This window comes from Rhinatrema bivittatum, chromosome 2, assembly GCF_901001135.1.
Source record: "Rhinatrema bivittatum chromosome 2, aRhiBiv1.1, whole genome shotgun sequence".
Taxonomy (NCBI): Eukaryota; Metazoa; Chordata; class Amphibia; order Gymnophiona; family Rhinatrematidae; genus Rhinatrema; species Rhinatrema bivittatum.
In genome coordinates this window covers 536481014-536493912 of record NC_042616.1, presented here as the reverse complement: position 1 = coordinate 536493912, position 12899 = coordinate 536481014, and the positions used below count along the sequence as shown (strand labels likewise).

Sequence of the window (12899 nt, the reverse complement as noted above, 5' to 3'; positions counted from 1 at the left end):
GAAAAGGGACGTTTCGCGTTGCGAAACGTCCCTTATCGCGTGCGATACGTGTAGAATATAGGGCCCTTAGTCTGCCGATCTGTCCAATTAATTCAACTTTAATTCTTACACTTAGAAAGGAAAAATATAAATCTAATTCAATCACCAATTTTTCTCAAAAGTAATCAAACAGTAGAACTAACTGAGAAGGTGCGTAACCTGGGCGTAATAATCGACCCAGAATTCAATCTGAAACAACACATATAACTGAAAGTAAAAGAAGGATATGCTAAACTAATGGTCCTAAAGAAGTTAAAACCGCTATTGATGGGATCAAACTTTCGACCAGTTTTACAAGCACTAATATTTGTAAGCATTGACTACTGCAATGCTTTGTTACTGGGATTACCATATGCAACCATAAGACCACTTCAAATATTACAAAACTCTGCAGCACAAATACTCACAGGTAAAAAGAAGAGAGATCACATCACTGAGACACTAGTTGAATTACACTGGCTACCCATAGAACAAAGAGTACAATTTAAAGCACTATGCACAATACACAAACTGATTCATGATGAAAAAGAGGAATGGCTTAACACAGCATTACGTGTACACATACCACAAAGAAATCTGAGGTCGGCAAATAAAGCACTCTTAACTAGGGATGTGAATCGTGTGATCGATCGTCTTAACAATCGATTTTGGCTGAGGGGAGGGGAAATCTGATCGTCATGGTTTTTTTGGTTAAAAAATCGTTTTATCGGGGGAGGGGGGAGGGTGGGAAAACCGGCACACCAAAACAACCCTAAAACCCACCTCGACCCTTTAAAACAAATCCCCCACCCTCCCGAACCCCCCCAAAATGTTTTAAATTACCTGGGATCCAGTGGGGGGGTCCCGGTGCGATCTCCCGCTCTCGGGGCCATGGCTGCATTAATAGAAATGGTGCCGGTGGCCCTTTGCCCTTACCATGTGACAGGGCAAAGTTAGTGCCAGCGCCATTTTGATTCCTGGCACTCGACGTCACGAGTGCAGGAGATTGCTCCCGGACCCCCGCTGGACCCCCAGGGACTTTTGGCCAGCTTGGGGGGCCTCCTGACCCCCACAAGACTTGCCAAAAGTCCACGGGGGTCCGGGAGCGACCTCTTGCATGCGGGCCGTATTACCAATATTCAAAATGGCGCCGGCGCTACCTTTGCCCTGTCATATGGTAAGAGCAAAGGGCCACCAGCACCATTTCTATTAACGCAGCCATGGCTCGAGAGCGGGAGATCGCGCCGGGACCCCCCCACTGGACCCCAGGTAATTTAAAACATTTTGGGGGGGTTCGGGAGGGTGGGGGATTTGTTTAAAAGGGTCGGGGTAGGTTTTAGAGTTGTTTTGGTGTGCCAGTTTTCCCACCCTCCCCCCTCCCCCTATTTACAATTTTTTGACGAGAAATCGGGGGACTTGCTATTGTATCGCGGCTATAACGATTTTTGACGATTTAAAATATATCTGATGATTGTTTTAAATCGTTAAAAAACGATTCACATCCCTACTCTTAACTATTCCATCTTTTAAAACAGCACGACTTACCCAAGTCAGGGACCGAGCCCTATCCCTAGCTGGTCCCACCCTGTGGAATACAATGCCTCTTGAAATAGGATTACAGAGAAATTTCAAACTATTCAAAGTAAGTCTAAAGACCTGGCTCTTTAAACAGGCTTTTTATAAAGAGAAAGAAGAAAGTAAGTAAGGGAAAGCGGGCATCAGATAATTTGCACCCAGCACTTAGCTTCTATGTGCTTGACTCCTTTTCAATCACTCTTATAAACTTAGTTAAAATTTAAAATTGCAAGTGAGATTTACATGTACCTCAACCATGAAACATGTAGTAGAAGAAGGAAAAATGTACGTAATTCATCAATTAGTCATTATATTAGTATTCACTGTTACCGGTTTATTATTGGCACTTCGATAACTTTAACTATTTCTTTACTATTTGTGCCTATTCTGTAAACCGTTGTGATGGTAAATAACTTAACAACGGTATAGAAAAGATTCTATACATAAATAAATAAATAGATAAATAGATAAATAGATAAATAATTCCCATCTCTCCCTTAGAGATCCCCTGTATTTATCCAATGTTTTCTTGAATTCAGGTACTGGTTTTGTCTCTCTTTCTATTTCTTTCTTTCATTATTTTAAAATATTTCTAACCCACTCTGTCTTGAGATACTAGATAGGATACAAATAAAACAATCATAAAACAATTAACATAAATGACAGAATTAAATCATGATAATTCCACAGGATATTAAGGAAGCCTACATAATAAAGTCAGAGCATATATTCAGGTCTTGCAACTCTCTTCTAGCTCTGAACTGAACACTACAAACACTTCTTTTTTTAATAGTCTCTATGATGAATCTGTTGACAACTTTAATAAGATTTTTTTGATTCAATACAATGTGCCTGCCCAATTATCAAACTCAGAAGGGCCAGTATAAGGTTTAGCAGTTCAGATTGTTTTTTGCTTATTTTTCAAAACTTCCAATAAATCCACAGGAATTCTGGCATAGCAAGATTTTCAAAATTTGCAGATCTCTATCAGGATGGTCTCCAACTGTCAAAAACACATTCTGAGTTAGATAAGGATAGTGTACGTTACATTACATAATAATACCGTAACACTTGAAGAAAAGAGAAATACACCACCTTAAATCCTTAGCAACTGCTGCCATATATTTGGTCACTCTTTTTTTCTTTGTGTTAATACGGTTAACATTTTCATTCATTAATAATTTATACAAATATGTTAATGTTTATTTGTCATTACAGATAACACAACATACATTGAACTTATTTGTGTTGCTGTATTGAATATGTGTGGTTTACTGGGGAACTGATTTTACAATGGCAGTGATCATTATTGAAAAATGAAAAACATGGTTATCCCTCTGACAAAGGATTAATAAAAAAATTCTGAATTATATTATGACCTCTGTCTTGGACTCTTATTACTTGTATTTAAGAACATTATTGAACAATACCATTGGTGTAAACTACTTATTTTAGAAATTATTTCTATGTCCAATGTGTTGTCTCTTTAACCCCTAGATTCATCAAAATGCTATAATTTTGCATGGATAATGCCTGTGATAAGAAAAAGGGGTGTATCTATGATAATTTTAGCACTTTGCATAGGTAGCATCACAGGATGTGTTAAAGTCTTTGTGCCCTGTGATAATTGCAGTTTGCTACTTTGTGAAGTGCCCTGGGGGGAGGGGAGGGGGGGGGCGGAGAGTGAGAGAGAGAGAGAGAGGGGGCACGCACATCTGGAGAGGCCTTCATAGTATCCAACTATTTATACCTCTACAGGAGGGCCAGCTAATAACTTGAGGTGAGGTTTTGATGGTGGTTTAAGGTTTTGGGGCGTTTTACATGCCGAGTGAGATGTATGAACAGCACAGTTCACCTCAGTGAAGATTTGATGTCATTTGGAGTGAGGAAAGTCTCACAAAGATGATATTTCTACAATGTTCTCTCGCACTAGCTTGATGGACTCTATACCAAGGTACTGTCAAGCTAGGGCAAGAGAACACTGTAGAAATCTTTGTGATACTTTCCTCACTCCAAATGAAATCAAATCTTCACTGAGGTGTATTGTGCTGTTCGTACGTCTCACCTCGAGTTATTAGCTGGTCCTCCTATAGTGTTATAAATAGTTGGCTACTATAAAGCCCTCTCCAGAGGCTCTCTCCCTCTCCCCACCCCACTCCATTCCCCTCCCCTCCTCTCCCCAAGCACAAAAATGCAATTTGCAATCTTTATTACAAATTTCATTACAGCCACTTAGAGTATTTCACACAGCTTAACATCAGGAAAAAAAGTGTAGTTATTTCCCAAATTAAAAGTGTTCAATTTGCACAATGCAAAAATGCCCTTTATTTTCATTAATCCCATCCCTAATCCTGCCCCTATGAAAATGTGCATTCACGCAAGGCAATACCATTACTATCGTATGTATTATGGCATTAACACATGCGTTATGGCGTTATCACGGGCATTAATGCCATAACGCATTTTGATGAATGACCCTATTAGTTATTGCAAATCAAATTGAAGTTTGAACAATTTTATAAGTTTTGCCATTTAACATCTACCTGGCATATTTTTTCAGGTCCTAAATCATCTGCATAAAAAACTGAGGAATTTATCAAAAAAGTCTGAAGCATCAAAGAAAAAGGTAATATTTTCTCCTGATTTTATTTGTTCTTGATTTGTAGCTCTGCTAAACCTTTAATTAAACCATAGAGACCATGAAAATGGATATTATTACCACAAGATAATAGCCCATGGCAATAGCTTTATATAGTATGCTGAAATAGGGGTATCTCATGATATAGTAATGACACGAAACTGAAAATGCCAGATGCTCAGGCCACATTTGCTTTTAGAAAATAGAATTCAAAATTTGTGTAAATTCTGGAGGGCAAATTTTTTTTTTTCTGAGTAGCAATTCAGGTTGGTTAAAAAGATATATTTCACTCCGCTTTGAAGCAATTCCTTCTTCTCCATCTCTATGCTATATAGTTATGCAGTGGGCTGGCGAAAGGTGGGTCTTAAATTCCTTGGTCAGCTCTGGGAAGAAGACAGCACCCAGCTGTGCTCTTTCTCGGATCTTCAGGACTAATTTGAGATTAGCGACACTTCCGAGACCTTTCATCAAAAGCTCCTGGAGGAACTGGAACGCTTCCAGAGAAAGGGCTGGCAACCTAGGACACCAGATCTGGTGGTATTAACACTTATTCAAGAAAGTATTCCCCGCAGTGGGGTTTCTCTCTTTTTCAAGGCTCTGCAGTCACACCGTGTCCAACAGGACCCACCTTTGGCCCTTATACAGCTCTGGAATAAGGACTTGCAGTTAGACTAGGATACTCGTCATTGGGATAGAATATGGATAAAAGCTCATAAAATGTCTCTATGTGCTCGACGGGTTGAGGTAATGGTTAAACCTCTCCTTTTCTACTCCAGGTTTAGTCCAACCTCCTCGGGCCTATGCTGGCGGGGTTGTGGTGGAGCAGGGTCTTTTGTGCACGTTTGGTGGACCTGCACATTTGTCACTTCTTTCTGGCAACAGGTCGCATCTACATGCTTGACTATCCTGGGAAAACCAATTAACAGACGTCCTGAACTCTGTTTACTGGTCCATTGGGGCGACCCCCATCTCACCTCCTCTCAAAGAATCTTGGCAGATCATTTGATACATGCAGGCAGATATACTATTGCGCTCATGTGGAAATCCGCCCCTACCCTTGGTTGCTGGAAAAAACAGGTTCATGAGATGTCACTGGTGGAGAAGTTAACCCATTTGCTCAAACATACTATGTCCCTGTATGATGCTATCTGGACACCTTATTGGAATTACTGGAAAGCTCTAACTGTCCGTTGAGGTGATCCCAATGTCTAGCCTCCTTTTGCTTGATATTGTTGGGTTTTTTACCTTTGACACACTGTTACATATTTTGAATATGCAACATCTGATTTTCTTTGTGCTCCCGGATCACGGAGGGGATGGGTAATTTCTCTTTTTTCTTTACTGTTTTTTTCTTCTGTTTTTTCTACTGTTTGTTATATACAAAAAATTTTCAAATAAAAAGTAAAAAAAAAAAGATATATTTCACAAGGTTTGAGAAAATATTCAGGGAGTGAATTTTCAAAGAGATACGTGCATAACAAATGAGCATATACATGTATGAGTAACCTGTACTCATGTATGCGCTACTTTATAAACATCAAACACACAAATACTTTGCTTTCATGCCCACATCTTTATATATAAAATAGGGGCAGTCTATGGGTGTTCTGTGGTGAGGCCAAGAGTTAAGCATATAGGGCCTCATTTTCTAAAGTATCGCAGGCCTGTGATACTTTAGGTAATGAGGGGTGGGGGGCCGAAACGGGGGGGGGGGGGGCGGTCCTGCGCTAGCCAGCAGCAATCGCACCACCGCTATTGGATGCGAAATAGGACGCGAAAAGGGCCTTACCTTTTCGTCGTCTGCGGTGTCTTCGTGGAGTCGGCCCCGATGACGCCCCAACTCCTCCTCTTCCGGGGCCGACTCCGCCCCCATCCTGGTATCGCACATGATAAGGGACTTTTGGCAAATGAGGCCCATAATTTGCTATCTTAAAAGAGATTTAAGTGAGTACATGTAGTAACTTATTCGCACAATTTTACACCTGCTAATTATCTCATGCAATTGATATCAGACTGGTTTGTTGTCAGTTATTGGTTAGTTGGGAGGTCTGGGTGAACTGGTGGGAGGTGAGACTGAAGAACTAGGAGGGTCTCAATGACCTGGAGAAGGATTGGGTGAACTGGTGGAGGAAATGGAAAACTGGTCACTTAAATTACGTACGCAGGTTTTAAAATATACCAACCTATAGAGGTAATATAAATGTTATATACAATCATAGCAGTTTAACCACATTTTCCAATATTGTAGTGGTAATGCATGTCCTATGCAAATAAGGCATTTTTTGTGCAGTGGGGAAACATTGCTGCATGTGATGTTTTCCTGTTTCAGTATCGAGAGAAAGAGAGAGTTCCTATAATGCCCATGCCCTAGACAGGTATTTGTATCCCTATGGGAGGGCCACCTAGTAACTCGAGGTGGGGATTAGGTATGAGCGTAGGGGGTTGTGGGCCACTTTCACATTCAACATGAGACCTACGGAAAGAACAGTGGTCTCTAGTGAAGATTAGCTGGCCGTCGGAGTGAGGAAACTCACTCCAAGAAGAGATTTGGGCAACGTTCTCTCAACCTAGCTTGTTGTTGCCCAGGTAGATTGTCCATCAAGCTAGGTTGAGAGAACGTTGCCCAAATCTCTTCTTGGAGTGAGTGTCCTCACTCCGACGGCCAGCAAATCTTCTCTAGAGACCACTGTTCTTTCCGTAGGTCTCATGTTGAATGTGAAAGTGGCCCACAACCCCCTACGCTCATACCTAATCCCCACCTCGAGTTACTAGGTGGCCCTCCCATAGGGATACAAATACCTGTCTAGGGCTTAGGCATTATAGGAACACTCTCTCTCTCTCTCTCTTTCTCTCTCTCTCTCTCTCTCTCTCTCATCATGATACACCTGTATCATGAATGAAAGGGTTGTAGCTTTTGGCCACACACAATAATTTTACATAAACTCCACCCCCTGAATACTAAATTAAGAACTTGCAAATGTAACTCCTTAGAAAATAACCCCCTAAGTGCACTTAACATGGGTTAAATCAATTGTAGAAATTATCAAAGGTTTTTGAAAATTTCTGCAACATATGCTTTTAAATTGTCAAGAGGTTTTACCTGCATTAAGACTAACTTTTAAACAGATGCAAGGGTGTACTTGTTCTTTTGTCGGCCCATGCCCAGGGACATATCCGTTTTATAACATATGCACGAATATGTGCACATTTTATAAAATAGCCTGACCACGCGCACATGTGCCCACAATTTTAAGTGGACACGCACTTGTGTCCCCAAATCCCTCTTCTACCAGGGAAGTGGGGGAATTTTAAAAGCCATGCATGCTGATGCCATTAGCTGCTTTTCCAGTTCATTCCCATTTCACCCAGTTAAGGAATAGGACTTCCAAACCTCTCTAGTTTAATAACCTCCCTTCTCCCCTCTTAGTCACTAACTTTCAGGTCAATACAGTAAAGTGCGGCCGCGGTTACCCTGCTCCTAACCCGCTTTCTACTCACTTTTCGGCCGCGTTAGTCCAATCCGCGATACACTATCCCCTTTAACCTACTCTTACCGCCTCTTTAAATCACAGGGTTACCCCTTCCGCCCGCGGCATGTATATTACATGTAAACGATCGAATTAGCTATTCCCTCCCATACAGTAACGTACGCCTCGACTATCGCTTTTTTACCCTGCCGTTTTGCCGCGCGTTTAACCTGATAATTTACCGCCTACCCCTACCCCTGCTTTAGAGGCAGGGGTAAGGGTAGACGGCAAACTTTCCCCAAAAAGGAAACCTAAGAACCTAAAATCCCCTCCTCCCAAAGCGACTTGACATGTTTCCAACTTACTTTTTGTTGCTTTCAGCCCCTTCCCTTCTCTGCCGTCCTCCGGAGGGGGCAGCCGGCGGCGAAAGCAGCGTGCAGTGGTCCCCCCCGCGCAGGTCCCGGTTCTCCTGGCTCAGCCCTCATCCGAAGATTGTGAAGTCAGGTAAGAGCCCACTGTTCTGTGCCCTCTCCAGTCACGGCGCAAGCGGAGCGAAGCGTACTTTTATTGGCTTGAGCGCCCGTCAATTTGGGCGCTCAAGCCAATGAAAGCACATGGACGGGCGTGCGTGTCGCACGCCGTGATGTCACGCCCGCCCATCCATGTGCTTTCGTTGGCTTGAGCGCCCGTCATTTCAGGTGCTCAAGCCAATGAAAGCACATGGACGGGCGGGCGTGACGTCATGCGTCACGCCCACCCGTCCATGTGCTTTCATTGGCTGAAGCGCCTGAAATGACGGGTGCTCAAGCCAATGAAAGTACGTTTCGCTTGCTCTGCTCGCGCTGTGACTGGAGAGGGCACAGAACAGTGGGCTCTTACCTGACTTCACAATCTTCAGATGAGGGCTGAGCCAGGAGAACCGGGACCTGCGCGGGGGGGGGGACCACTGCAAGCTGCTTTCGCCGCCGGCTGCCCCCTCCGGAGGACGGCAGAGAAGGGAAGGGGCTGAAAGCAACAAAAAGTAAGTTTTCATGGGTTAAAGTTGGGATCCACCTCCTGGTGCCTGTCATTTCAAATGTCATTTGCAATGACAGGTACCAGCGCACCCAGGATACTGTATAGGCGCTGTATTAAGCGCCTATACAGTAAAATGGGTTGCGCGGGCCTAACGCGTCACAGACGCTTCTTGGACGCGGCTTGCATTTGCAAGCTATTTAAATACAGTATCGAGCGGTAGGTGGGCAGGACTGTGCGTGCGGCAGACGCGGGTGCGCCCGGCACTAACACAGCTCTTCCTACCGCTCCTTACTGTATCGGCCTGTTTAAAATCCCGCTGATCTGTTTAGATTTTTTTTGTTTTACAACTTGAACATTCTCCATAGGAGAAGTAAAGTTATGTGTCAGGGGACCCCAGCATGTGCCTATGCATGTAATCCAGGAATGCCCATGCCTTGCCCAGACCACTCCCATGCCCCGCCCCTTTTGCAGAACTTTTCATTTGTGCAGCTGTTGTAATGTTTTGCAGATAGCTTCTAATGCAGACTGTAAAGGGATATTAGTATATAGGGACTAGAGATGTGAATTGTGTGCCCGATCGTTTTAACAATCAGGTTCGGATGGAGGGAGAAAAAAAAATCGGATCGTTAGAGATGTGAATTGGAATCGGTTCCGATTCCAATTCACATCATTAATTTTTTAGTGAGGCCTGAGCAGATAAAAAAAAACCCACCCTGACCCTTTACAAATGACCCCTTTGCTCTCCCACCCTCCCGAACCCCCCCAAAATGTTAAATTACCTGGTGGTCCAGTGGGGGGGGGGGGGGTCCCCCGGCGCGATCTCCCGCTCTCGGGCCATCGGCGCCATTTTGGCTACTACTGATAAAAGTGGCGTCGATGGCCCGATAAAAAAACCCCACCCCGACCCTTTACAAATTACCCCTTTGCTTCTCCCACCCTCCCACCCCCCCCGCCCAAAAACCTTTTACATGTACCTGGTGGTCTAGCGGGGGGTCAGGGAGCCATCCCTTCAATCGGTGCTGGACTAGTTTCAAAATGGCGCCGATCGCCTTTGCCCTCACTTTGTCACAGGGAGCGACGGTTGCTCCCTGTGACATAGTGAGGGCAAAGGCGATCGGCGCCATTTTGAAACCAGACCAGCACCGGCACCAAGGGTATGATTGAAGGGATGGCTCCCGGACCCCCCGCTAGACCACCAGGTACATGTAAAAGGTTTTTGGGGGGGTCGGAAGGGTGAGAGAAGCAAAGGGGTAATTTGTAAAGGGTCAGGGTGTTTTTTTTTTTTTATCGGGCCATCGGCGCCATTTTTATCAGTGGTAGCCAAAATGGCGCCGATGGCCCGAGAGCGGGAGATCGCGCCGGGACCCCCCCCCCACTGGACCACCAGGTAATTTAACATTTTGGGGGGGGGGGCAGGAGGGTGGGGGAGGGTAAAGGATTGGTTTTAAAGGGTCGGGGTGGGTTTAGGGGTTGTTTTGGTGTGCCGGTTTTCCCGCCCTCCCCCCAAATAATTCCCGTACTCGATTTAACGATTTTTCACGATAAATCGAGGGAATTCCTATTGTATCGAGTCCCATACCGATTAATGATGATTTTAAAATCATCGGACGATAATTTAAATAGTTAAAAAACGATTCACATCCCTAATAGGGACTCCACATCCAAACTTACCAACAAGGCTTCTGAAACTAAAGAATGTACTGATGCTAGTTTGCTCAACATGTGTGAGCTGCATTTTGTATGAAAGACGTAGAACTACATAAAAAAGGCTGTAAGTAAAGGTCCAAAAACTGAACAAGTGGTTCCAGAATTGAAGCATCAGCCGCTACAATAGTTCTACACAGAGGATTATGTAATGTTATATACATTTTAGGTACTCATAAATGGCCAGGATCTGTGGAGAATCAACCCTGAGAAAGGAGTGCTCCTTAGAAGTTAAAAAGCCCCATTGATCCATATCCTTGGAATTGGTGGCCATCTTATTGTGATTAGGGGTAGGATCCTGTGATGTTTTGACATAAAACCTTTCATCTTGTAACTGACGATTAATTTCAATAATGTAATCCTGTGCATCCATAATGAGAGCTCCTCCAACCTTTATAGGCAGGGTTGATCACTATATGGTGATTCTCAGGAAGAGACTTCAAAGGCTGTTGTTCTTGGGATGTCAAATTGAAAAAAGCTCTGATTGGCTGTGCTTCCATCAACTCCAATCCTGTAACACCAAATTCTGAAAAGTTAGGATGTAAGGGGAGAATTTTAAAATGTTATGCATGTAAATTAGCATGCGCATGTGTAAGTAGCCTCTATTGGAGGTGAATTTTAAAATCCCAATGCACACATTAATTAGAGGATGCATGAATATGTCAGGCTTGCGCATGCCGAGCGGATTTAAAAAGCTGCCCGGATTCATGCACAAATGCTGCAGCTCATACATCTCGGAAGTTTTCAAAAAGGGGCGGGATAGGGGCATGGTCTGGGTGGGGCATGGGCATTTTGGGGCATGAAGCTGAGAAGTGCACATAAATACGTACGTGCCACAGTGGGTGTCAATGGCCCCTGTCGCATGACTTTATTTCTGCTATGGATGCTGTGTAACTTATAGAATAAAGATAAATAGAAAGATCGGAGGGGTTTTAAGGGGCGGGGATAACTGAGGAGAGTGAAGGCTATTAAACCAAGGGGTTTGGAAGACTTATCTCTTAGCGGACTGGGAGGGAACTGGGGGAGGCCTGATTGTGACGCCGCATGTAATTTACTAAAATTACCCTCCCTGCACACGCGAGTTGCAGGCTGCCCGCACATGTTATGAAATCGGCGTGACCATGTGCGCGAACTGGGAACTGCGTGCACATGGATGGCTGCACACTCCTTTTAAAATTGACTCCTTAATTACTGGGGCTGAGTTCCTTCTCGTAGATTTCCATTCCTTGCTTTACTAAGAAGGGAATAGCCTACCCCTCTGGGATCCTAGGCCAGATTAGTAATTTAGGGAAAGATTTTCCTACTCCTAGACTTTTGGTTCCTACTTGCTAATTAGGAGGAGGTGATCGGTCCCTGGGCAGCTCTCACATACAGCTTACTAATTAAGCCTGCTCTTTTGCTACTGGGAGTCTCACAAATACAGCTTTTTAATTCAAATAACAATATTCCTATGCATTTCCCTACTACAGTTTATAAACTGAGGAAAGGTTTACTCCCGGGCGTGTCACCAAATCTCTATTTGTATGCTGCTACCACTGCCCACATTCTCTATACTCCTGAATACGTTAGATTCCCCTGGCACAGCAACCCAACATGGGCAGGACTCAGCACAACAAGCAACCTCATCCAGGTTATAGCCTCACTAGCTTCTGCCCTGCTCATCATACTTGTGTGTCTTCCCTCATACACTTCTACAAAACCTTTCCTTTCCTTTTCAGCTTATGGCAGAGTCCTTCTTAGGCAGTATGGCAAAAGAAAACTATAACTTAAAAGTCCAGTTGTGTGGAAAATCCCACCTTAGGGTCCTCTCTCTCTAAGTCACCTCCCATGGTGAGTCTGTTCAGCTGTTCCTCTGGCTGTGTTCTCCCGTGATCTCTCAGCCTAGCCTGATTCCCCTGCTCAACTGCTCCACAAGATTCTTATACCTTTCCCCTGCATCTTCTGAGAGGTGTTAATCAACCCACCCAGTCCTGAGTCAGGTGTGATGGCCTTCGGCCCAATAGACTAGGCAGAGGCACTCTGGGAAATGCAGTTCCCTGTACAACTACTTTCCCTTTTCTTCTTACTTCTACCCAATCTTGCACTGCTACTATGGTTTTAACCAGGGATTCCTGCGTAGGGACTGAGCCACAAACTGGTGCATCATCACAGAACTACAGGCCTGTTAGTCTGACCTCTGTGGTGAGCAAACTAATAAGATTGCTGCTAAAACAGAGGATAGTACAATTTTTGGAACCCAATGGATTGCAAGATCTGAGGCAGCATGGTTTTACCAGAAGTTAATCTTGTCAGACAAATCTGATAAATTTCTTTGATTGGGTGACCAGAGAGTTGAATCATGGGAGAGCATTAGATGTAGTGTAAATGGATTTCAGCAAGGCCTTTGATATGGTTTTGCACTGAAGACTTATAAATAAATTGTGTGCCCTTGGTATGGATCCTAGAGTGACTGACTGGATTAGAAACTGTCTGAGTGGGAG

General features: G+C 43.9%; 1 protein-coding gene across 1 annotated transcript in view; it reads left to right on the top strand.

Annotated features, from left to right (window-relative positions):
• The window catches only part of GALR1 (galanin receptor 1), a 113105-nt gene that overhangs the window by 13466 nt on the left and 86740 nt on the right, over positions 1–12899 (top strand). The window contains exon 2 of the mRNA XM_029590840.1: positions 4154–4219. Coding sequence (XP_029446700.1) covers positions 4154–4219 — 66 coding nt within the window. The remainder of the gene's footprint in view (positions 1–4153; positions 4220–12899) is intronic.